This window comes from Rissa tridactyla, chromosome 18 (assembly GCF_028500815.1).
Source record: "Rissa tridactyla isolate bRisTri1 chromosome 18, bRisTri1.patW.cur.20221130, whole genome shotgun sequence".
In the NCBI taxonomy this organism is placed as follows: domain Eukaryota; kingdom Metazoa; phylum Chordata; class Aves; order Charadriiformes; family Laridae; genus Rissa; species Rissa tridactyla.
The window spans coordinates 4,480,417-4,502,005 of NC_071483.1; the positions used below are offsets into that span (position 1 = coordinate 4,480,417).

At 57.7% G+C, this 21,589-nt stretch overlaps 2 protein-coding genes across 3 annotated transcripts; one reads left to right on the forward strand and one right to left on the reverse strand.

Annotated features, from left to right (window-relative positions):
• Nucleotides 1-4,471: 4,471 nt before the first annotated feature.
• Nucleotides 4,472-13,208, reverse strand: KDF1 (keratinocyte differentiation factor 1). Of its 2 annotated transcripts, XM_054223556.1 has the most exons (5): nucleotides 13,179-13,208; nucleotides 11,755-11,928; nucleotides 8,546-9,659; nucleotides 7,512-7,586; nucleotides 4,472-6,831 (listed from the first exon to the last, which is right to left on the reverse strand). In XM_054223556.1, exons 3-5 carry the CDS (start codon nucleotides 9,639-9,641, stop codon nucleotides 6,749-6,751), a joined length of 1,254 nt encoding a protein of 417 aa, XP_054079531.1. In that variant the 5' UTR covers nucleotides 9,642-9,659; nucleotides 11,755-11,928; nucleotides 13,179-13,208; the 3' UTR covers nucleotides 4,472-6,748. The 2 variants fall into 2 exon arrangements, with proteins under 2 accessions (XP_054079531.1, XP_054079532.1); XM_054223557.1 differs by lacking the exons at nucleotides 11,755-11,928; nucleotides 13,179-13,208 and adding an exon at nucleotides 9,823-9,862.
• A 5,747-nt stretch (nucleotides 13,209-18,955) lies between these two features.
• TRNP1 (TMF1 regulated nuclear protein 1) lies at nucleotides 18,956-19,489 on the forward strand. The gene has a single exon (XM_054223968.1). The coding sequence runs from the start codon at nucleotides 18,956-18,958 to the stop codon at nucleotides 19,487-19,489; it is 534 nt and encodes a 177-aa protein (XP_054079943.1).
• Nucleotides 19,490-21,589: the final 2,100 nt, after the last annotated feature.

Below are 21,589 nucleotides of genomic sequence, written 5' to 3' on the forward strand. Positions count from 1 at the left end.
CCAAAATGTTTCCACCTCCTTCCAGAGGGAGTGGGCACAAACGGCTGAAAAACCTCCTTGGGCAAAGTCCAGCCTGGCATTGCACCTGGCGTGTTTTTAATTTTTGTTGTTGTTGGGTTTTTTTTGTTGTTGTTTTTGAGTAGTAGGACATTGTTTGCATTTAGTCTCCCAGTTTTATAGGCTCTTGGGGGTCAAAAACCAGCACCCGCCCAGGTGAGCAGTGACCTTGTGGGCGAGCAAGGGCCCAGGTCCAGGCATCTGCCTCTCGTCTGGAGCCTCCTGGCTGTTCGTCTTACAGCTCACCCCGCACGTGTTTGCCTGGCTGTGCTTTGGCCCTGATAAACCACCAGGCTCTCCTGGTCTTGTTAAAAAAAAAAACCAACAAAAAAACTGGTGGCTTCAGCGGCCCTCAGCCCTGGAGTGAGCGTACCTGCCAGCGTCTGTGCTGAACCGTGGTGAGCTGGGAGGGCCGAGCTGCTCTTCCAGGCGTGTGACAAGTCTCACCCCGTTCTCGGCGGTGTGTGAGCTCTGCTGCTGCTCCCTGGAGTGGCTGGAGATCGGGGGAGCCGGCCGGGCTCGGCACCTGCAGCGGGACCCGCACCCGGCCACCAGTCCCTCCTAAGGAACGAGCACAGGCAGGCACCGGGGCAGCAAACAGGGGCTGTGTGTGTGCTTCACGGCACCACCCGAACCCGTCCTGCAGCTTCGTTATTTCCCCGTTACCTCCTCAGCCCTGCAACCAACACCAGAAACCCCGAGCCCGACCTGATCCGATTGCTAACAGCTGGATCCAGGAGCGCGGTGGCAGCCGTAGGCTCAGCGGGTCGCTGTTACGCAGCGTTGTGCTGCATGTTTAAGTGCAGGGCTCCCACAGCGTTACCAAAACTGAAATCTGGGTGGCTGTCCCTGTCCTCGGCCCCTGCAGGGCTGTGGTTTGTGGGAGCCAGGGCAGCACTTGGGGTGATCATGGCTGTGAAACTCCCGATTTTTCCAGGTTTAGCTCTGGTGGGTGCCACTGGCAGGAGGCAGGTTGGGGAGCAGCTGAGAGAAGACAGAGAAAAGGCAGCGGCAGGAACCCCGGAGGAGATTTTCTGGGGGGTGAAGGAGTGTCATTTTGCCTTTCACGCGGGTCAGGGGAAAAGGCAAACAGTCCCGGGAGAGCAGGGCTGTAACTGCAGCTCTGAACCCCCCGGCAGGTGAATGTCCGGGGCTGTGTTTGTGAACGGCGGTTGATCCCAGCGCTACCCCTGGACTTCAACCCTCCCGGCCAGCGGAACAGAAGGTGTTTCTCCTGACGGCCTTGTCCTCTGCAAACACCCAGCTGCCACCGACTTTCCCCAGGCCAAGGTGAATCAGAAGCACCCTTTTGCTTCCAAAAGGCGGTTTCCCCTGGAATAACCCACGCCAGGGCAGGGTAGCTCCGGTCCGAGCCGCTGCGAAAGTGGCTTAAAGAATGTGAATCCCCACCTCAACCTGAATTACCGGAGACCCAGACTGTGGCCTTGTCCTTGGGACCATGGCAGGGAAATGCCAGGCACCACATCCCACCACCCAAATCCCGAGGGACATCGGGAACCGAACCCTACCGACACATCCTTGTGACTCCCAGCAGCTGTTTCCCTGCCCGGGCCCCAGCAGAACCGGGGAGGACCGTGCTGGAGGGTGGCAGGCGATGAAGGTCCCTTTGCCGTTCCACGCCCGTGTCGAGTCACCCGGAGAAGCCGTTTCGGTGCTGCCACCCGCCGGAGCCGCGGCCACCAGCGCAGCCCGAAGCTCCTGCACCCTCCGGCCATCGCTCCCTCGCTGCTGGGCCCCTTCTCACGTCCTTTAAAAGAAAACCTGGAAGGCAGACAGGCTCTGCAGAGAGCTTTCCATATGGGAAAAGTAAAGTTCCCCCTGGTTTTTGGTTTTGGTTTTTTTTTGGTGTTTCTTTTTCCCCCCCCCCCCCCCCCGTCTGAAAGCACCTCTTGGCTTAACTTTTATTAATGAATATTGCAGCTCAGATCCTTTGGGAAAGGGCCCAGACTGCAGGACTGCTTTGGAAAGAGCAACGAAAGAAGAAAACCCCGAAGCGGGAAAGGGAGGCACCGGGTATTTAACGTTGCGGCTTACTTTGAGGAGGAGCCGCAGCTCCTCTGTTACTAAGGACCAGGCCGTAAAGAATCAGGGTCAGGCTGTCTGCTTTCTAACTTCCAGCCCACACTGAAATAAATCATTCCATTCAGGGAAAACGAATTTCTTTAACGCTCAAAGCCTCACGCACCCGTTCCCAGCAGAGCCGCCGACCTTCCTTAACCCGCGCCCCAAGGAACCCGGGGCGGTGGGGTGGCTTGGGCTGCGCACGATAGCCCGTCCTACCGAAGTCACCGTACTAAAGAGCAGCACTTCTGCAGCAGGGCGAGGACACACGGACAAGCGTGAGTCTCCGGAGATGCTCCTGGCCAAACCAAGCCCAATTAAAAAAAAAAAAAAAAAAAAAAAAAAAAAAAAAATCAAACAATGTCTTCAGGAAAAAGAAAGGTGCTGAGTCAGGCTCCCAAAAGGAAGTACCTGCACGAAAAGAGCATGTTTACATGCGTGCGGCCAGGTAAAGGGCTCTCGTGTTTCTAAGATTTCCGCTTGGACAACAAACTCTTTCTGCCAGAGCACTCGGCAGAACCCTCAACAGAGCAAAAACCACTACGGCAACAGCCACGACAGCCTCATCGACCAACACGACCTCAGCCAACACGACCTTCAGCAGGCAAAAAAAACCCCCCTGTGGATTCGTTCCACGTGCGACCGTGAGGAAGGAAACCCATCACCCACGCAGCCAACTCAAAAGCAGGAGAGCTGCTGAACACAGGACCGACCGCAGAGACTGCGGGATCGTAGTTTTAAATGTCGAGTTTTCAAGTATTTCCAGGAATTGCAACGATCTCGCAGCAGGAGTTTTTGAAGCGGGCAGCTGGTTGGGAAACAGCACTTTGGAGCGGGGGACGAGCTCCCGTGCTGTGCCCCCAGCAGACAGAGCCCCACTGAGCAGCGGTCGGACCCCGAGCCTCCAGAAACAGCCTTTCCCCCGGGATTCAACGTGCCGGAGAGAAGCAGAAGCCCCAGGGCAAGTTACAGCCCAACGCTCCAGCTGCCTGAATGAGCGTTGAGGGAAGACTAACCCCTTCCAGGAAAAGCGCTGGAGACATTTAGAGAGGAAGGGGAGGCAGAGGGCAGAGAAACATGGCCCAGACTTGCAGGGGAAACTGGCAGGACGGCTTAGGAGGAGGTGGGGACAGCGGAGACAGCAGTGACACGGCCACGTCCCCGCGCAAGGGTGCTGGAGGTTGGCCAGCACGCTGCTGCCGGCAGCCTTTGCTGCATTTCCCTGGGGCCCCAACCAGCTGGTTCGAGGGCTCCCGGGCACAAAACCATCTCCTTGGAGACCCTTCCCAGCCGAGAGAAGGCAGCGTTTACCTGTTGCGGGCTTTAAAATCCTTCCAGGAAGGAAACACATCTCTGGCACAACTGCCGTGGACTCCGCCTGCTGCCGAAGGGTGGCCGGCCAGGTTGAGCTCAGTCTTTGTTTAACAAAATCGGGAGAGAACAGGCAGGAGACCATGCCCAGGACTCAAGTTTGGGCTCGGTCTTCTGCACGGACTAGAAAAGGATCACAAGTCCTTAACAGACTGAATTTAAGGAGGGGGGGGGGGGAAAAAAAAAAAAAAAAAAAAAAAAAAAAAGACGGGGTTAGTGCCAATCCTTCACGCCATCCGCCCTGTGCACCAGCGTTGGTCCTGTGCGCCGGGGGGGACGGAAAAAAAAAACACCAACTCACCCACGATCACCTCCCCACCGTCCTCTGCCCGGGGAGGGCGAGGGGAGGTCAGCGGCAGGCAATGGAGCTCTGCAGGTTATCGGCTGAGTTTTTGTGGTGAAATTAGAAAGCGCCAAACTGGTCCTTCAAGTCACAGGGGCAGAGACCGAGCCAACCTCCCTCCCCAAGGGGATCCTGCCCCGCCATCAGGGCCAGCAGCCGCTCCGCAGCGACTCTTACGTTTTCTAGCAACCGTCGTCTACAGCACAGGGAACGAGTTGAAAATTCTCCCCCCAGGCTCAGTTTTTCCAGCGCTCAGTTCCAGCATCGCCCCTCGGCGAAGGTTTGGGTTTCCCTGCATGCAAACGGGCGCTTCCCAAGGAGCCCCTTTATTTGCTCCCAGCTTCCCCGTGTCCCACGCACCAGCCCGGCATTCAATGCCCTGAACAACCCCCCCCCCCCCCCCTGCCCCGGGCATGGGCAAGAGCTTCCAAATGGATGAAAATATCGTTATCCGTGTGCTGCTGGGAAAGCAGGGATCAGCAACCCCCCTGCGTGACTCCCCCCACTGAGGGATGCTCTCCCCGAACGGATGCAAGCAGGAACGTAGAAGACACAGCACAGGTAAAGAGCAACATCTTTTGCTTTATAAAAAAGACCGAATCAGACATTTAAGGCCAAGGAGTGCAAAAGAATCCCGTAAGACACCACAGGTGCACCAGCTTCAGAGACCATCGAGTTGACAGTCTTCCTCTTAGTGAGTTTTTGGGGTTTTTTGGGGGTTTTTTTTGCAAGCTTAATCCATACACGTTCACTCTTGGTACACAGACTAAACATAAAAAAAATGTCCTATTGCATCTGTAATAGCGATCGGCAGCTCTTTCGCCCCTCGCCTCCAAAGCTCCAGCGCCCAGACCACAGAGCTACGTGTCAGCGTGACCCATGCTGACGCCTCAGTGCACAGGTTTAAGTAAACTTGTCCCAATACGTATGTCACGAAGCCATTCAGAAGCAGGAAAAGCCAAACGGGTCCATCGGTACGTGTGGCATTCGGAAGGAGGTGACCCAAACGCAGCCCCTCTGGGAGTCCCGGGCTGGCCTTGCTTCAAGTCTCTTCCTTGCATAAACGGGATTTTTCACAAACCGCCAGCTTTAAAAAACAAAGCGAGGAGGGGAAGCCAAATCCAAGTCTCAGTCTCTCCCCTTTCTTTTCAAAAATCATTCTCCATCAGTGTCTCAAGGTGTGGTCTCAATAATGTCCGTGATTTATGAAAGCACGCTCTGAAACGCAAGCAGTTTACAAAAACAGGCTCTAACAGGGACTTGAACTGTACATTTCAAAGGGCTTTGGCTGATTTAAGTAAGCCTGACTGCTCATGTGAGGAATTAAATCCTCTCCCCCCTACCCGACCTTTTGAAGAGTAATCACAGGCTATGAAATAAAGGCACATTTCAGTCCAATTAAGGCACATTTCAGTCCAATTAAGGCACATTTCAGTCCAACTAAGGCACAAAAACACGGTCCACACCAAAGCACGGGGCCTATTTTGGTTTCCCTCTCCCCCAGAAAAGAGTGGGTGGGTTTATTCTACGGCTGGTAAATTCAACTAAGCATTTTCTATTCACGTCCAAGGGCACCCGAATGTATAAACAAGTCCCATGGCTTCACGTGTTTACTTTATGATAAACAACCAAGTGGCAACACCGGTAAAATACAGCTTCCTCCTGCTGCAATGCTGCAGCCCTCAAGGTCGCCTGGCGCCGTGCCCTCAGGGCAGCGATTCCACATCTCCTGCTTCTGCCCGGCTGTTAGAGGGGAGCAAAGGGAGGGAGAAGGCGCCGAGTGCCCGCAGGAGAAAAGGCAGGACCAAGCAGTTCCCCGCAGACCCCCCTGGAGACACTCTCAAGGGAGGCTTTCCTTCCAAAGCAAGGCACTTTGACTTATTCTGCTGGAAAATCCCTTCAAGCAGCTCCATTCTTAATTACAAAAACCTAAAAATGAACCGACTATTTCCTTCACCTGCCATAACCCGAGTTCAAGGCTTGCCCCAGCAGTCGGTGTGACGGGGAAACGCAGAGGGCTTGGCAGATGAGCGAGGAAGAGCTGCCTGGCACGCAAGTCACAGGTCATCGCATGCCATCAGCAACACCTCCTGCCCGCCGTTCACATCAGGCTGGCAGTGACTGCAAAGCTGGCCCCCATGGTCTCGGGTGACGAGAGTGGCGCAGCTGCCCAGACATCCCACCCCTCTGCCATCAGCACTATCTCGGGAGACACGCCAAGAGGCCAAAGATTAAATGAACCACGTTACCTGAACCTTCTCCTTACGGGGCAAAAGGAGAGGACAACACTAAGGGGCAGCAGGAAGGAAGCAGGTCTGGCTACTGCAGACACCGTGGATAGAGGACTTACCTTTTTTAGGACCATCTCAGCCACTTTAACTAGAGATTTGGGTCCCTAGAGAGCAGGTGCTTGGCCTTCACCTCAGCATCGGCACAAACACAAAGACACCATCCGGTTACTCCCTACCCAAGTTAACTTATGCAATGCCAGAAAGCAAGAACTGTACAACAGATCCTCAAAACAGGGAAAGGGCTGGGCCACTGAGGTTGCTGAAGCTAAATGTGAACTATGGAAATCACAGAGGCACAAGGTATCGGATACTTCCTTGTCCATCTTGTCCTCCCTGGGCACACATGCCACCTCCCAAGCTCATTAGCTCCACAGTTCACTTCCTTGACGTTCTATATTGTCCAACAACAACAACAAAAAAAATATTAAAAATCCGGTGAAATTCAGACAGCAGGAGAAATTTGGCTTCAACAAAGGGTCAGGGCAGGCTGGGGCGGGGGGGAGGGGGAGGGAAATAAGTGGCATAGCACACTCCGTATCGAAAGAGGAGAAATCTGATTGCAGCAAAGCCTCGAAACGCCTGCCTGCTGCTTGGGTCCTTTTCCTTAACAATACACCTGAAGCAGAGGTGCCCCAGATGAGTCAGTCTCTGTGTCTTGGAAAGAAGAATCTCTGCTTGTTGGAGAGCCTTGGAGAGGAAAGAGAAGAGATGGTGACATTAGACAAGGTGAACTGTAGCAGCCGAGTGCCTGGCAGTTAGGCAAGCAGCTGCCACAAAAGGCTTTGTGTATCATGAGGGAGGAGAAAGCCACACAAAGCCCACGGGCAGGGAACAACCCTGCCTGTATTGTAACCATCTTCTAGGACAGATCTGTTATTAAGCAGGAGAAAACTTGTCTTTTAGCCCTGGGCTGCTCTTTGGAGTGGAACACGCATGCCGTGAGGATCGGAGCCCAGGGGACAGCCCGTCACTCTCTCCTGCTTCCCTTTTTGCACAGTTCCTTTTGTTCCCAGCATAACCCAGCTGTGATCTCAGCTGGTCACACCCCAAATACCCCCCCCAAACTTTGTCGGGATACCCAGAGACTGAAAGCTCTCAGGCCAAGTGCGGTGCACGGACAGAGAAAACACTCCAAACTTGGGTTTCATTCTTTTTCAGAAGGACCCACCAACCCAGGAAGTCTCCTGAGCTCCCTTCACTCCTGAAGCTTGAGAGGACTACACCCATTACGACAACCTAAGAGGCAGGTGTCAGCTCAGCCTGTGCAGCTGGTGAAAACTGAAGGCACAGGTAATACGGGAGGTTCAGGGCATTCCCCTCACTCCTGTGATGCCGCTGCAGCTAAGACCCCCGGCCGGCTACGTTACCTGCGCTGCTGTGCCGCCTCATATTCCTGGCTATCACATCTGCTGGGGTTTCTTCCGATATTTGCACGGCCAAATCTGGAACGAAAACCAAGAGGGCCCGGTTTGGACAGGAAAGGATGGGCAGCTATGACTCAAGAGTAAAGATCCCTGTCAGGGAACGCACAGGGCTCTCCTTCAAAAGGCACCACCCTCGGGTAATAGGAGAGGTAGAGTCTGATTCTTCAGATTGCTTCCACCATTGTCTTGGTAATCTGAGCTTTATTAGTCCCTAAATACCAGGAAGCAACAGCAGCCTTACTGTTAAACTGGAAAGCACAAGAGCCACCCGGTTTCCTCCACGACTTCTGGATGGCCCCGTACCCTCCATACTCAGCTTTTCAAGGTCTTCCTACAACAAACTCTCTCAGAACCCGTTCCGGAGGTCAGTCACTTCAGGCTGCTCCAGACAAGGCGGAAAGCATCCCTGAAACAGCCAGGAGGCACTTACGCTCGGGCGGCAGCCCTTCCCTGCTCTTTGTGGGGATATTTCCCGGCTGCTCCTCACCCCACCGCGTAGAGGAAGTCTCGGCTCCAAGGAGGCACCCTGTCACGGTAGTCTAAGAGTGCCATTAGCAAAGAGCGCTGGTAGGACACAGAGGAGAGAGCCAGCTTGGTAACTGGACATCCTCTGGCACAAGCCAGCTCATCTGGTCATACCAGTTAAGTTTGACTCACAGTCTTTCTGCCTAGCTTAGAGGTGCAGAGGAAAGCCAGAATCATTGGAGTAGCAGCAGAATAAGCCCTCACATTACTCAGCACAAACTTCACTGACAGTGAAAGATACTATCAAGAAAGCCGCAACGCAGTGACTGGTGAGAAGCAGAGGTCTCCAACAATATCGATACATAAGGCCCTCCATTCACACGTCCCAGGAAAAAAAGCCCAGCCTGAAGACAGACATCAGCTTTCAACCCTGCTCCATCGCCACATCTCCATGGCTTTGATAAAATAACCCTCTCATACGGAAGCAGTAACACCAAAGAACCTGCACGTACCATCTTGGCTGATGACCATGGACTCCAGCATCGTTTCATTGCCGCTGTCTGGTGCGTTGCCTCTGCTGGACTTCTCCTCGTGGCTCTGGCTGGCTGGGATAGAAATATGGGGCCGGACCCTGCTTTTACGGGTGCTGATGCGTATGATGCCTCGGACCAGCCTGCATTCAGCGTCCTGCTCGTCCAGGTTGTAGTCCTGAGTTATGCTATTGATGAGGTCCGAGATCTTGTTGGTCTTCTCCAGGAAGACAGTGTCTGACGTGCACTTCGCCAGCTCGTCGATCTGGTGGACGCTGAAGAGCTCCGTCAGTTTCTTGAAGATCAGGACATCGATCTCCCTGCTGGACATGGAACCGTTCAGCTCACTGATGTCCAAGTCGGACTCGTGGAAGGAATAATACTCCTCCGAACTGCGGTGGCTGCTGGGGAGCGGTGGCTTTTCTATGCTGTTCCTGAAGGGCTTCTCTGGCAGCAGCTCTTTGCAGCACGAATCCGATTCCAGGTGGTGGCTGGGGCTCCTGTTTTGATAGACAGGAATACCCTTCAGTTTCACATCTGGGTAACTGAAACTGCTACCCATGCTGGACTTTTTGATCTGGTTCCCGTTCTTCTCAGTGGGAGAGACGTTGGCGGGGCTGTTTGGCAGTCGCCCATTATAATCTCCGTTCTTTCCATCATCAGTGGAGGTCTCAGCGGGCCCCGCGTAGGGGATACAGACACTGCAGTCCTGAAAGCAGCCCCCACAGGTCACTATACAACAGAAAACAGCCTTGTATGTGTTCCAGGCCTGAGACAGAGAGGAACAGCAAAAGCTCTGGTTTGGGGGAGCCTCTGCTGTGCCAGAAATAAAGGTAATTGTTTCTGCCTCTCTCCCGTTCGAGTCTTTGATGTCAGCTTTGCGACCTTTCCTATCCCGCATCTGCTGGGCTCTGGTGCGACTCTGTTTGATTTCAGGCGTAGAGCCGCTGAACACCTCCAAACTGACATCTGTCTCCTTGGATGGTCTGGTCCGCAGGGGCACAGCCTCCTGGTAGGACTGGTTCAGCTGGCGGTGGCTGTTCAGGTCGTGGGGGAGTCCTGTTTTCCGGCCCAGCATGGCTCACCGCTCAGGCACCTGGAGAACAAGAAGGTCTCAAGTCAAGCATTCGTCATCGGTCTCACCTTAGCGAGCTGTTGATCAACAGAGAAGGACCTAACATTCAAATTCAGTAATTCTTGAATTCAACACCTTAATTATTTACAGAAATATTTTGCATTAGGGCTCAGGCTGTTCTCACTTGTCACACAGAGAGGGAATCCAGCCTGCGTTTCAGCGTTCTCCAACTGCTCGAGCTTTGCTGCTTCCTCTCGGCAGACACTTGAATCAGAAGATAGATGTTTTAAGAGGACCACTTTTAAGACATCAAAATCCCTGTAACCTTCAGAAGAGGTTTCCTCAACGTAGCTGGAAGAGTGAGGCTCCAGAGCCGCTGCTCCAGAGCAATAAATGAGCAGCGCAGCCGTAGGTGGAGCCAGCTGTCGGGCTCCAAAGGGAAAGTATCTTCTTTTAAACAACTTCCCCTTTGTCTTGTATTCCTTAAGATTAAGCTGGGCCCTGACAGCACTTACCCGTTTCAAAACACACCATGCCCAGGAGGAGATTACAGGCAATCAATCATTATGCAACTGCCAATTCAAGCTCCAGATTATTCGATGCTATTTAAATTTAGAGGATTTAGCAATGACGGCGTTACTAACACTGATGATTTTCGCTAGTCATGCTGAGGCCATGTCATGTTAAAGACCTTCCTATGAAAACCGATGTCTTCATCTGGATTAAAGAAAAGATCTTGTCAACAAGTCGGTCTCAAATCACGCCTGGCGGGAGCAAAGCCTTTACAAAGCCCTGCTACAGCAATCCTACAGCAGACTCTCTGCTCAACTGTTTTCCTCGTTGCCGCTGTGCTAACACAACAGCCCCGGGTCCGCACGCAGGAGTAAACTGTTTTTCCGGGGTTCTATGTCACACTTTAGCTCCACGGATCCAACACACAGAGTTTGTCACATTAAAACTTCTTATTATTACGAAGAAAGCTCGGCACCAGGCAAGGAAAGTCAGGTCAAGGCTGTCACTCTCCACCTCCATCACTGCCGCTTTTATCCCACGCTACGGCAGGCCCCTAAATTGTCCATGGTTTCTAAGCTCCTTGGCTAACACTGCTTTCACCCCCAAGAGATCCTTTTAAATACTAATTAGGCTAATTAATAAGCAGTGAGAGCCCAGCCATAGCTCTTTGGACTGTCCCTGCTGCTCTACTATATACTTTCTATAGGGCACCTCAAGCATGAATAAATAAATCTGTCCCACCTTGTAAGAGCATTGCCTCTTTTTCCCCTTTTTTTAAAAAACAAACAGTACTGTTGCCCCCACAAAGAAAGAGTCGCAGACTGAAAACCAGGCAGTTACACCACTGCTTTCCAGGAAGATTTTGGCTCCATTAGCTTATAAAAGCCCGTAAGTAGCGCATGTCCCAGGAGCTCCCTTTGCACATTCCTGGACAATATGTCAAATATAAAAGCCCCAAACGCTCCGATTTCAGTGCTGCGCAGGCAGAGCTCCCTAGACTCGGCATGAGTGGAGAGTTTTGATTGCTTTCACTTCAGAACAGGGTTTGTTTTTTTTTTTTCCTCAGCTTCATCATTTTCGTAATGCAGTTCAAAATTGAAAAACAAATCGAAAACACTTGAGCCGTCTAAGCACAGAACTGCTTACTGGGATGTTCCTCTTAATACTGAGGTCTCATCAAAAGATCTAATGTATGCATTGCACAGTAATTATCATCTGTATAACAATATGTAATATTCTGAAATTTCAACGCGTCTTTGACATAGGAAAGAGCATTATCTCAGCTCTACAGAAAACGTCTTGCAGGCTCAGAGATGAAACCACTTGCCCGACATTGCACAAACCCCCAGCTGCATCAAGGCATCGGAGACATCTCTGGCCCCAAACATTGAGCTCACTGCCCCCTTCCCATCACGGCTCGCGTTTCTGTGACTGCTGGATCACACACCTGAAGAGCTCCCTGGGAGCACGTACAAGACACAGCTCCTTGATCCAGTGCCTTCTCAGACACGAGCAACGGACTAGACCTAAACCCGAAGCCAGCTGCTTAACACAGCCACAAACAAAAGCTTGGAGTAAAATCCACATTTGAGTTGATACTCACAAGATCGTTGGGAACTTTCTCTGTTCTCACGCAGGCACCGTGTGTGAATAGAGAAGATCCTTCTAAAGAACTTCAACATCTGCTTCAGGAGAGTGAGGAGGGAGCCACAAACTGTTTGCGTGTCTAAGAGTTAGCCGGGGTCTAAGATCTTCATTGTTCAGAGGACAGGATTTCCTTTGAAAGTTTTAAAAAAGCTAAAATAAGTTGTGAAGCTACTTAATAAAGTTACATTGGTTTGCCAGTAACCGTATTGCCACTGTTGCTAAAAGCTAGGGAAGCCAAAGTATTAAATTAAACAGGAGCCAGAGGACCTAAATGCAGGACACAAGATTTATTACGCATAGATATAACTTTTCCTAAACATATGGAAGCATTAGGAGCTGTTAAGTTTTCCAAGCAGCCTTGCCAGGAGCTGAAAGCCCCCGGAATCCTGGCTGCTTTGCTGGCACCGGGCAGCAATAGAGACCCAGGCCCAGGGACCCGGCCTCTCCTCTGCGCTGCTCCGTCCTCCCTCGCACCCGCCTGGGACACCAATGACCCGGCCAAGGAGCTGCCTCTCCCCAGATGCCCCCCTGTGCCCCCGGCCCAAAACACCCCTCCCTGTTCCAGCTGACAACCAGGACTCCCCTGAAGTGCAGGTAAACACAATTTGGCCCATCCTTCTCCCAACCAAAACGCTGCCAGGGGGGAGAGCTGCCCTGGGCACTGAGCAGAGGCCCCTCTGCCTCCCCACGGCCCTCGGACATCCTCCAGACGGTGGATTTTTGGGGAGAAGAGAAGCTGGCAGCGGAGAACTGCCAGTTTCCAGCAGAGCCGCTGACCCGGCCTGGCAGGGCCTGCCATTGCCCTTTCCCCAGTTCACACCCCCCTTAGTTTTTCAAGCCTCGAAAGCCAACCCGACCCCCCCCAAGAGAGCTCCTACCGATACCAGACCCCAAGAAGAGGGCAGGGAAGGTCCCAGAGCAGCGGGAAGGGACAGAGCAGGGGCGGGGGGGGGGGGGGGGGGGGGAAAAGGACAGCAGGGGGACAGCCGGTGGCGAGGGGGTGCGGAGGGGGAAGCCTGACCCCCAGCCTTGGTGGGGGGGGCCGGGGGGCGCCGTCTCGGGGGAGGCCCGGGGCGCACGGAGAGGGAGAAGCCGGTCTTGGCGAGGGGACGGCACCCGGGGCTCACCGCTCCCGGGACGGGGACGACCGTGGGGATCCTCGGTGTAGGGCGGGGGGGCAGCGCCCGCCCCTCTTTCCCTCCCTCCCGGTCGCGGCCTGCTGCTGCCCCCAGGCCCGGCCCGGGCGGCCCCGCCGGGGGAAGCGCCGGGCGGCGGCGGGCGCTGCCGGCGGACTGGAGCCGGGGCTGGGGTCGGGGTTGGGGTCGGGGTCGGGCTCCCCCCACCCCCGGCGACGCCGCAGCCCCCCCGCCCCGGCGTTACCTGCGAGCCGGGGAGCGGCGGCCGGCCCCGCCTCACCTGGGCCAGGTGCGCCACGTGACCCGGCCCGACGGGCCGCCGCGAGGGACAGTAGAGCGCGGCGGGCGAAGCGGCTCCGGCCGCGCTCCCGCCCTCCCCGAACCCACGGACCCCTGTCCCCGCGGGTCCCCGTCCCTACCGACCCCATCCTCGGGGTCTCCCGTCCCCACGGACCCCTGTCCCCGCGGGTCCCCGACCCTACGGACCCCATCCTCGGGGTCTCCCGTCCCCACGGACCCCTGTCCCCGCGGGTCCCCGTCCCTACGGACCCCATCCCCGGGATCTCCCGTCCCCACGGACCCCTGTCCCCGCAGGTCCCCGTCCCTACGGACCCCATCTCCGGGATCTCCCGTCCCCACGGACCCCTGTCCCCGCGGGTCCCCGTCCCCCGGGTCCCCCATCCACATGGACCCCTGTCCCCGCGGGTCCCTGTCCCCACAGTCCCCATCCCTGGGGTCCCCCATCCCCATGGACCCCCGTCCCCACAGACTCTGTCTCAAAACATCCTTGTGCCACGGAATCCTCAGCCCCAAGGATCTGTGTCCCAAGCTATCCCTGTCTCTGAGGGTCCTTGTCCCCAAAGATCCCTATCCCGAAGGATCCCTGTCCTTGAGGATCCCCATTCCTAAGGATCCCCATCCTTGAGGATCCCTGTTGCCAAGGATCCCTGCCCCAAACGATCCCTACCTCCAAGGACCCCTGTTCCCACAGCCCCCCATCCCCTCGGTCCCCATCCACGGGGTCTCCCATCCCCACAGGTCCCTGTCCCTACAGACCCCATCCCCACAGATCTCTGTCTCAAAGCATCCCTCTGCCAGAAGATCCTCAGCCCCAAGGGTCTGTCCCCCAAGCCATCCCCGTCTCCAAGGGTCCTTGTCCCCAAAGATCCCTGTCCTGAAGGATCCCCATTCATAAGGATCCCCATCCTTGAGGATCCCTGTAGCAGAGGATCTCTGCCCCAAACGATCCCCACCTCCAAGGACCTCCCTGTCCCTATGGACCCCCATCCCCACAGATCTCTGTCCCAAACCATTCCTCTGCCCAAGGATCCTCATCCCTGAGGGTCTGTGTCCCAACGTATCCCCATCTCCAATGGTCCTCGTCCCCAAGGATTCCTGTCACTGAGGATTATGTTCCCTAATGACCCTCATCCTCAGGGTCCCCACCCTTAAGGTCTCCATCCACTAGGGTCTCACTCCCAAGGATCCCTGTCCTGAAGGATCCGTATCCCAATAGATTCTCATCCCGAAGGAGCCTGTGTGAAAGAACCCTTGTCCCTGAGGATCCTGTCCCAAAGGATCCCTGTCCTCAGGGATCCCCATTCCTAAGGATCCCCATCCCCGAGGATCCCTGCCGCCGAGGATCCCTGCCCCAAATGATCCTCACCTCCAAGGATCCTTGTTCCCAGGGATTCCTGTCCCTGTGGATTCAGGTCATTGAGAATCCCTACCCCAACGGATCCCTGTCCCCAGGGGTCCCCATCCCAAGGATCCCCTGATCTGCCCCGCACCATTCCTTGTCATTTTAACTCCCCTGCAGCCAAAATCCCCCTGTGCTGCCCATGCCAGGCAGCACCTCCGTGCTGAGGGGTGTAAAGCGCAGGTGAGGGGTGGCCGTGTGTGTCCCCTAGGGTCCCATGGGACCTGCGCCCCGGGGAGAGCATCACATCTGCACCTCCTCAGGTGCTGCCTGCAGTTTTAAGTGCTTCACGCTGGAGTCGGGAGCCCGTCCATCCCGGGGTGAATCTCCACCCAGGCCATGCCTGGCCCAAGCGCTTTGACACCCCCAAAGCCTTTGGCTGCCCCTCCTGCTCCCCCCAGCCCTGCTCTCCCACCTGGCCGCAGCCACAGAGGGACCTGCAGCCTTCATGGGAGGTGATTTCACCCTCTCTGCTTGGCACCCAGCATCATCCATCCCTTCTCCTGCTGGGAGCAGTCGTTTCTGCCCAAGCGCCCCTGGGGACAGTGGTGGCACGGGGGGACGTGTGCTGCGGTGATGCCCAATGCTCCTGGTTCACTGGGGCTGCTGGACTCAGCCTGTGCCGTTTGCTGCCGCTTGTGACTCAGTGGTTCTCTCCAAAGAGCTGGTGATTCATTCTCAGGGGGTCGGATCCTTCCCTGTAAGGTTTGGAGGAAAGGAAGGAAACCGGGGGGGAAAGTGGGCCGTGGGGCAGGTGGGGAAGGAGCCCGGCAGAATGGCAGCCACGCACCGAGGCTGCAGCCAGAGCGGCAGCCGCTCAGCTCGGATGTGCCAGCCGGTTTCCGAGAGGAAAAAGGAGAGAGAGAAATCAATTTAAAGGATGGTGCCAGTGCCAAGAAGCTCATTCCTTCTCTAAAGGGCACAAAGACCGCGTTTATTTATGTAAGCCTCTGGCACAGGAGCACCGTACTTAATTCCAGCTGGTGTCATTTCCCCGGCCGGGCTTTCATTTGTGTATAACTCAAAGCGCTGCTTGGAAATGCACCGGCTCCTCTTCTGCCAGGTGTTTGGAGCACAGATTCCAGCCACGAAACCCCTCCTGGCGCTGCCCCATCGAGCCTGGCACTGCCAGGATGAGCCGAGCAGCAAGGTGTGGGCCCCCGAGCCCAGCACCGCGCTGCTTAATGCCCCTCGGCTCCTGCGTTTGCCCCGTGTCCCGTTACCTCCCAGCTGATCTGCCACCGTGTGCCAGGGCTGCGGTCCCAAACCACTGCTGCCAGCGTTGCTGGGTCCAGGACAGCGGGGCAGGGACCTGGTTCGACCCAGGAGTCCTGGGGCTTAAACCTGAAATCCTGATGCAGGATTCCTTCCCTTAAACTGGGCCAGGATGAGAGAGCAGCACCTGGATCCCGCTCTGCCCTGGTAACTGGGACACCTGGGGAAAAAAACCTGCGGAGAGACTGGGAGAGATGGCGCTAACATTAATTATTTACTGCCTATAATAAGGCTTCATTTTTCTGGAGCACATCCCAACGCGGGGCTTTAAAGAGGCTGGAGATAAGAGGTGGCCAGTGCACAGCCCTCGGCTGTGTCCTCCCACAGGGCTGCCCTACCCCGGGGCACAGTGTGGCTGCTCGCATCCCTGTGGGAATACTGGGGACCAGGGACCGGCACCGGGATGGCAGTGGGATGCAGCGCGGTGCCCCCGTCCCGGCAGTCGGTGCCTCCACGTGCATGCGGCTGCGGAGGGTCGCAGCCGGGGAAGGGAGAACAACGCTCTCAACCGGGCTTTTGCAAGAGGTTTATTCTGAGCGCTGCTAATTTCAGACTCCTCTGCTAAATCATTAATAGCTCGTCAGCCCAGGCAGAGATCCCGCAGCAGCGCGGGAGGGTTTCTGGGACTCAGGCAGTGACTTACCCTGAGGTGCAGGGGCAGGTCTTGTATTTTTCTATTATTTGCCTTTACCAGCTTCTGTCTGCTCGTCTCTCAGGATGTGCTATGGCCAGCTGGGACAGCCTGGGGACACAGCCACGGCAGGGGACTCAGCGACACCCTCAGCCTCACAGGCCAATGTCCAAAGCCCTTCTGGCCCCTTCTTATTTCTTAACTTCTTCTCCAGGCACAGCTGCTCCCTGTTTCCGTTTCCTTTTCTCACTCTGGATCAGGGACTGGAGCTGGGAAGGTGACGAGCAGCTGGGAGGTGACCCAAAAAAGCACTTATTTTATGAGCAGGTGACTGATGGAGCAGGTACCTCCAGAGGCCCCTCCAACCTCAGCGATTCAGAGGCTTCGGTGGGGGGAAGCTCACTGGAAGACAGACCCCGGCTCTTTCCCCCTTTGGGGGTGCCCTTGGGGGTCCAGGTTCCACTGAAGCAGAGCAAAAAAAATCAGAGGGGAGGATGTTCTGTTTAATACTTGCCTGTCCCCACAGTTTCTTTGGGTTGGAGGCAGAGGGAGCACGAGCAGAGCTTTGACCCTGAGCCTGCGATGGAGCAGCACCCCTCAAATCCCCAAAGGCCATTTTACAGCAGCATTCGCATCGGATACACGAAGATGGCTCAGCCTGGACTACAGCTTTCCTACAGCACGAAACGCAGCCTGCAGAGCTTAAATAAATGTCGGGGCCGCGTCTCCGACACCGGGCAGTGGAGATGCAGCGGGAGCCGGTGGACGGGCAGGGAAGGGACGAGCAGGCAGCGGGGGCCGGGAGCGGTGACGCAGCAGCCTCTGACGCTGCTCCGGTGTCTGGCAGACGTGTGGCAGCGCTGGCAAGAGCAGGAATGCGACGCAAAACACAAAGGATGCGTGGGTTTTTTTTTTTCCCTCTAAGGTAAGGAAAGCAAAGCTGCCGCCAGCCCACGTGGGACACAGGGGCGACATCCACCGCAGGCCTGGATGTGGCTCTGCCCGGAACTGATTTAGGCTGGGCTTTTTTTTCGGCTTAAGCTTTTGCTCCTGTCTAGGGGTGCCATGAGACCTCGGCACCTGGTTCCTGTCGTCTCTTTTATCCTCTCTGCTGCGAAACACAGGCAGGCTTTATCTCATGCGCCTACAGGAAGATGCAGCTGCTGAACGTGATGTCCCAGCAGGAGGAACCACAAAACCCAGGCTCCTTAGGGAGAAGAAGGTGGCAGTGGCACCCCTCCTGTTCCAGGCCCCTCCCCATGCCGTCTCGGCCCGCTCTCAGCTCTATTAACGCCGTCTTAAATGATAATGACGTTGGCAGCGACGTTGCTGTGACAGTCATGCAACCAAGGACCTGCTGTCCTGGTGCCACGTCCCCTGCACCCCAAGGCTGGGACACTCCAGCGCCCGGGTGGGGGGGAACAGGGGCTGCCCCCTGCCCTTTTCCCTGCCCCAGGCTGGTGACTGGGGCACCAGCATCCCCCAAACAGCACCAAGAGCTTCTTAAGCTGCTTCTCCCAGGGGCTGCAGACGTGAAACCAACCATTCCAGTAACCCAGTCCCAGTCCAGCCTTTCCCCCTAAACCTTCCCAATAAAAATCCCCAGTATTCCTTCCTAGCCCAGCCTTTCCTAGTGCCCCCCTCCCCGAGCACAGCCTTTCCCAATAAGCCTCCCCAGCCTAAGCCTTTCCCAATAACCTCTCCACTAACCCCTTCCCAGTCCAGCCTTTCCCGGTGATCCCCCCCAGTAACCCTCCCAGCCTTTCCCATTAACACCCGCTGCCCCAGCTCTGCGTTTCCCAGCGACCCCCCGAGAAGGGAGGGCAGTTTTCCTGTGCCGAGCCTGGAACCGTGCCAGCACCGGGGCCGTGCCAGTACCGGGGCCGTGCTGTACCGGACCATACCGAGTGTGGGGCCGTGCTTTGCCGAGCCCGCTGCTGGTGGTGTACCAAACCCGGGGCCATGCCAGTACCGGGGCCATGCCGTACTGAGCCCGTACCGAGCCTGGGGCTATGCCGGTACCGGGGCCGTGCTGTACTGAGCCCGCTGCTGGTGCCATACCGAGCCCGACACCGCGCTGGTAGCGAGGCCGGGCGACACCGAGCTCGGGGCTATGCCGGTACCGGGGCTGTGCCGTACTGAGCCTGCTGCCAGTGCCGTACCGGGCCATACCGCCATGCCGGTACCAGCGCTGTGCCGTACCGAGCCCGCTGCCGGTGCGATGCCGTGACGTGACGTGCCATACCGAGCCCAAGCATCCCCCGCCGGGGCTCTACCGCACCGGGCCGGGGTCGCTCCCCGCCATGCCGGTGCGGAGCCGGTACCAGTGCCGCCCCCGGCGGGGCCGAGCCGCACGGAGCCGGCGCCGCCCCCGGGCTATAAATCCTCTCGGCGGCGCTGCCCGGCTCCCGTTCCCATGGCGGCGGCGGCAGCGGCGGATCCGTGTCCGGCTGCGGGCGACGAGCAGCGCCCCGATCGCGGCGGTACCAACGCCAGTAACACCGGCGGCGGCGGCGGCTCCGGCACCGGCAACAGCGGCGGCGGTGGCGGCACCGGCAGCAGCAGCAGCCCCGGGTCGGTGGAGCTGGCGGCGGCGCGGCGGCGGCTGGTGGCGGCGGAAGGTCGCCGTCGGGCGGCGGCGGAGCTGGAGGGTCGGGTCCGGCAGGTTCACTGCGCCCTGCGGCACGCCGAGCTCCGCCTGGCCGCCCGCGCCGAGGCCCTGGGCCGGTTGGGAGCCGGGGTGGCCCAGGCCCAGCTGGCGCTAGCCGCGCAGAGCCAGCGGCTGCAGAAGGGGCTGCGCCGCCGCCCGCGCCCCCGCCCCGCCGCCCTCCTGGCCGCCGCCCGCGCCCTCCGCAGCTGCGTCCCCTGGGGCCCCGCACGCCCCCGCGGAGCCGCCGCAACCCCCGTCGTTGCCCGCCGGCTGCCCGCCGCGCCCCGCAGCCCCGCATAGCGCCGGTGCGGGGGGGGGAGCGGGGCGCTCCGGGGTCCTGCTGGGGAGGAGGGGGGGTCTGGTGGGTTGGGGGCCTGCAGGATCTAGGGGACCCCATAAGGTGGGGTGGGACCCAGCGGGGTCTGGGGACCTTGAGGGGGCCCTGGGGAGTCTGATGCATTAGGACCCTGCAGGATCTGGGGGACCCAGGGGGTCTGGTGTCCTTGAGGGGGTCCTGGGAAGTCTGATGAGTTGGGACTCTGCAGGATCTAGGGGACCCCATAGGGTGGGAGGGGACCCAGCGGGGTCTGGAGACCTTGAGGGGGCCCTGGGAACCTTAAGGGGGTCCTGGGGAGTCTGATGGATTAGGACCCTGCAGGATCTGGGGGACCCCATAGAGTGGGAGGGGACCCAGCGGGGTTGGTCTGGGGACCTTAAGGGGGTCCTGGGGAGTCTGATGGATTAGGACCCTGCAGGATCTGGGGGACCCAGGGGGTCTGGTGTCCTTGAGTGGGTCCTGGGAAGTCTGATGAGCTGGGACCCTGCAGGATCTGGGAGACCTAATGGGGTGGGGGGGACCCAGCGGGGTCCTGGGAAGTCTGATGAGTTGGGACCCTGCAGGATCTAGGGGACCCCATAGAGTGGGAGGGGACCCAGCGGGGTCTGGGGACCTTGAGGGGGTCCTGGGGTATCTGATGTGTTGGACCCTGCAGGGTTTGTGGGATTTGATGGGGTGGGGGGGACTCAGCAGGGTCTGGTATCCTTGAGGGGGTCCTGGGGAGCCTGATGGGTTGGAACCCTGCAGGATCTGGGGGACCTGATGGGGTGGGGGGACCCAGCGGGGTCTGGGATCCATGAGGGGGTCCTGGGGAGCCTGATGGCTTGTGAGCCTGAAGGGTTTGGGGGTCCCAGAGGGATCCTGCAGGGTGTGGGGGATCTGGGGGACCCCACGGGGTCTGGGGACCTCAGTGGTGGCCTGAGGGGTCTAATGGGTTGGGACCCAGCAGGCTGGGGAAGCTTAGATGTCTCTGAGGGTCCCAGGGGGATCCTGCAGGGTCCAGGGGACCCTATGGGGTGGGGGGACCCAGCAGGGTCTGGGGACCTTGGAGTGCCCCTAGGAATCTGTGGGGGAGGGGGTGTCCCTGGGGGTTTGGGGTGCTTGAAGGACCCTGCAGGATCAGGGCTCCAGGGATGTGCAGTGACGTGGCAGAATGGGGGGTGGGGGGCAGCGAGGCTGGGGGCCCAGCAGGGTCTGGGAAACCCCCATGGGATGGGGAGACCCTGTGGGTTCTGGGGTGCACGAGGGACTCCACGGGTTCTGGGGTCCCTGGAGGATCTTACCAGGTCTGGGGGTGTTTATCTGCCTTTGACACCCCCAGCCCGCTCTGGGGTCACCTCCCCCCCAAGGGCAGCAGGTTCAGGGCAGCCACTATGGGGCTGAGCCCCTTCCCTGTCCGAGCCCCACTGCCCCCCCAAGAGGGGTCCCTGAGACCCTGGGCCAGCAGGATGCTGGTGGGACCGTGCCTCACGCTGGGGCTCGGGTGCTGCAGCCTTCACGTGCCCCTGTGCAAGCCTCGGAGGGGGAATTGAGCGGGCTCAGGGTCCCCCCACTTCCACCGTCCCCGGACCGTGAATTTGGCTCCAGACTGTGCCATGGGGGCAGAGAGCAGAAGGGGACTGGTCCTCACGATGGCACTGGCATCGTTTCCCTCCCAAGCTGGATTTTTGGGACTGTTTTGACGGCTGACCAAGCAGGTGACACTTGAAACCTCCCGATGCTTCCAGCAAGGGTCCTCAGGCACCCCCAATGTCACCCTGCAGCAGAGCCTGGCACGGTGGGCTCCAGAGAGGCAAGAAGGTACGAGGAGGTGGAGGTGGACTCTGGACAAAGCACCCATCTCCGGGCAGAAGGGTTGTGCAGGGCTCTGGCATCACTGTCCCCGTCGCTGCCCTTCCAGCCCTGAGCTGGCCTCGGGACAGAGGGCTTGGACCCGACAGCATCATCCCTTCACACTGGGAACTGCAGCGATTCAGCTGGAAAAACCCCCTGCGAACCCGCTTCTTCGCCGGACGCAGCCACAGCATTCGCCATCCCCGGGCTAATGGCATCCCTCGGCCACT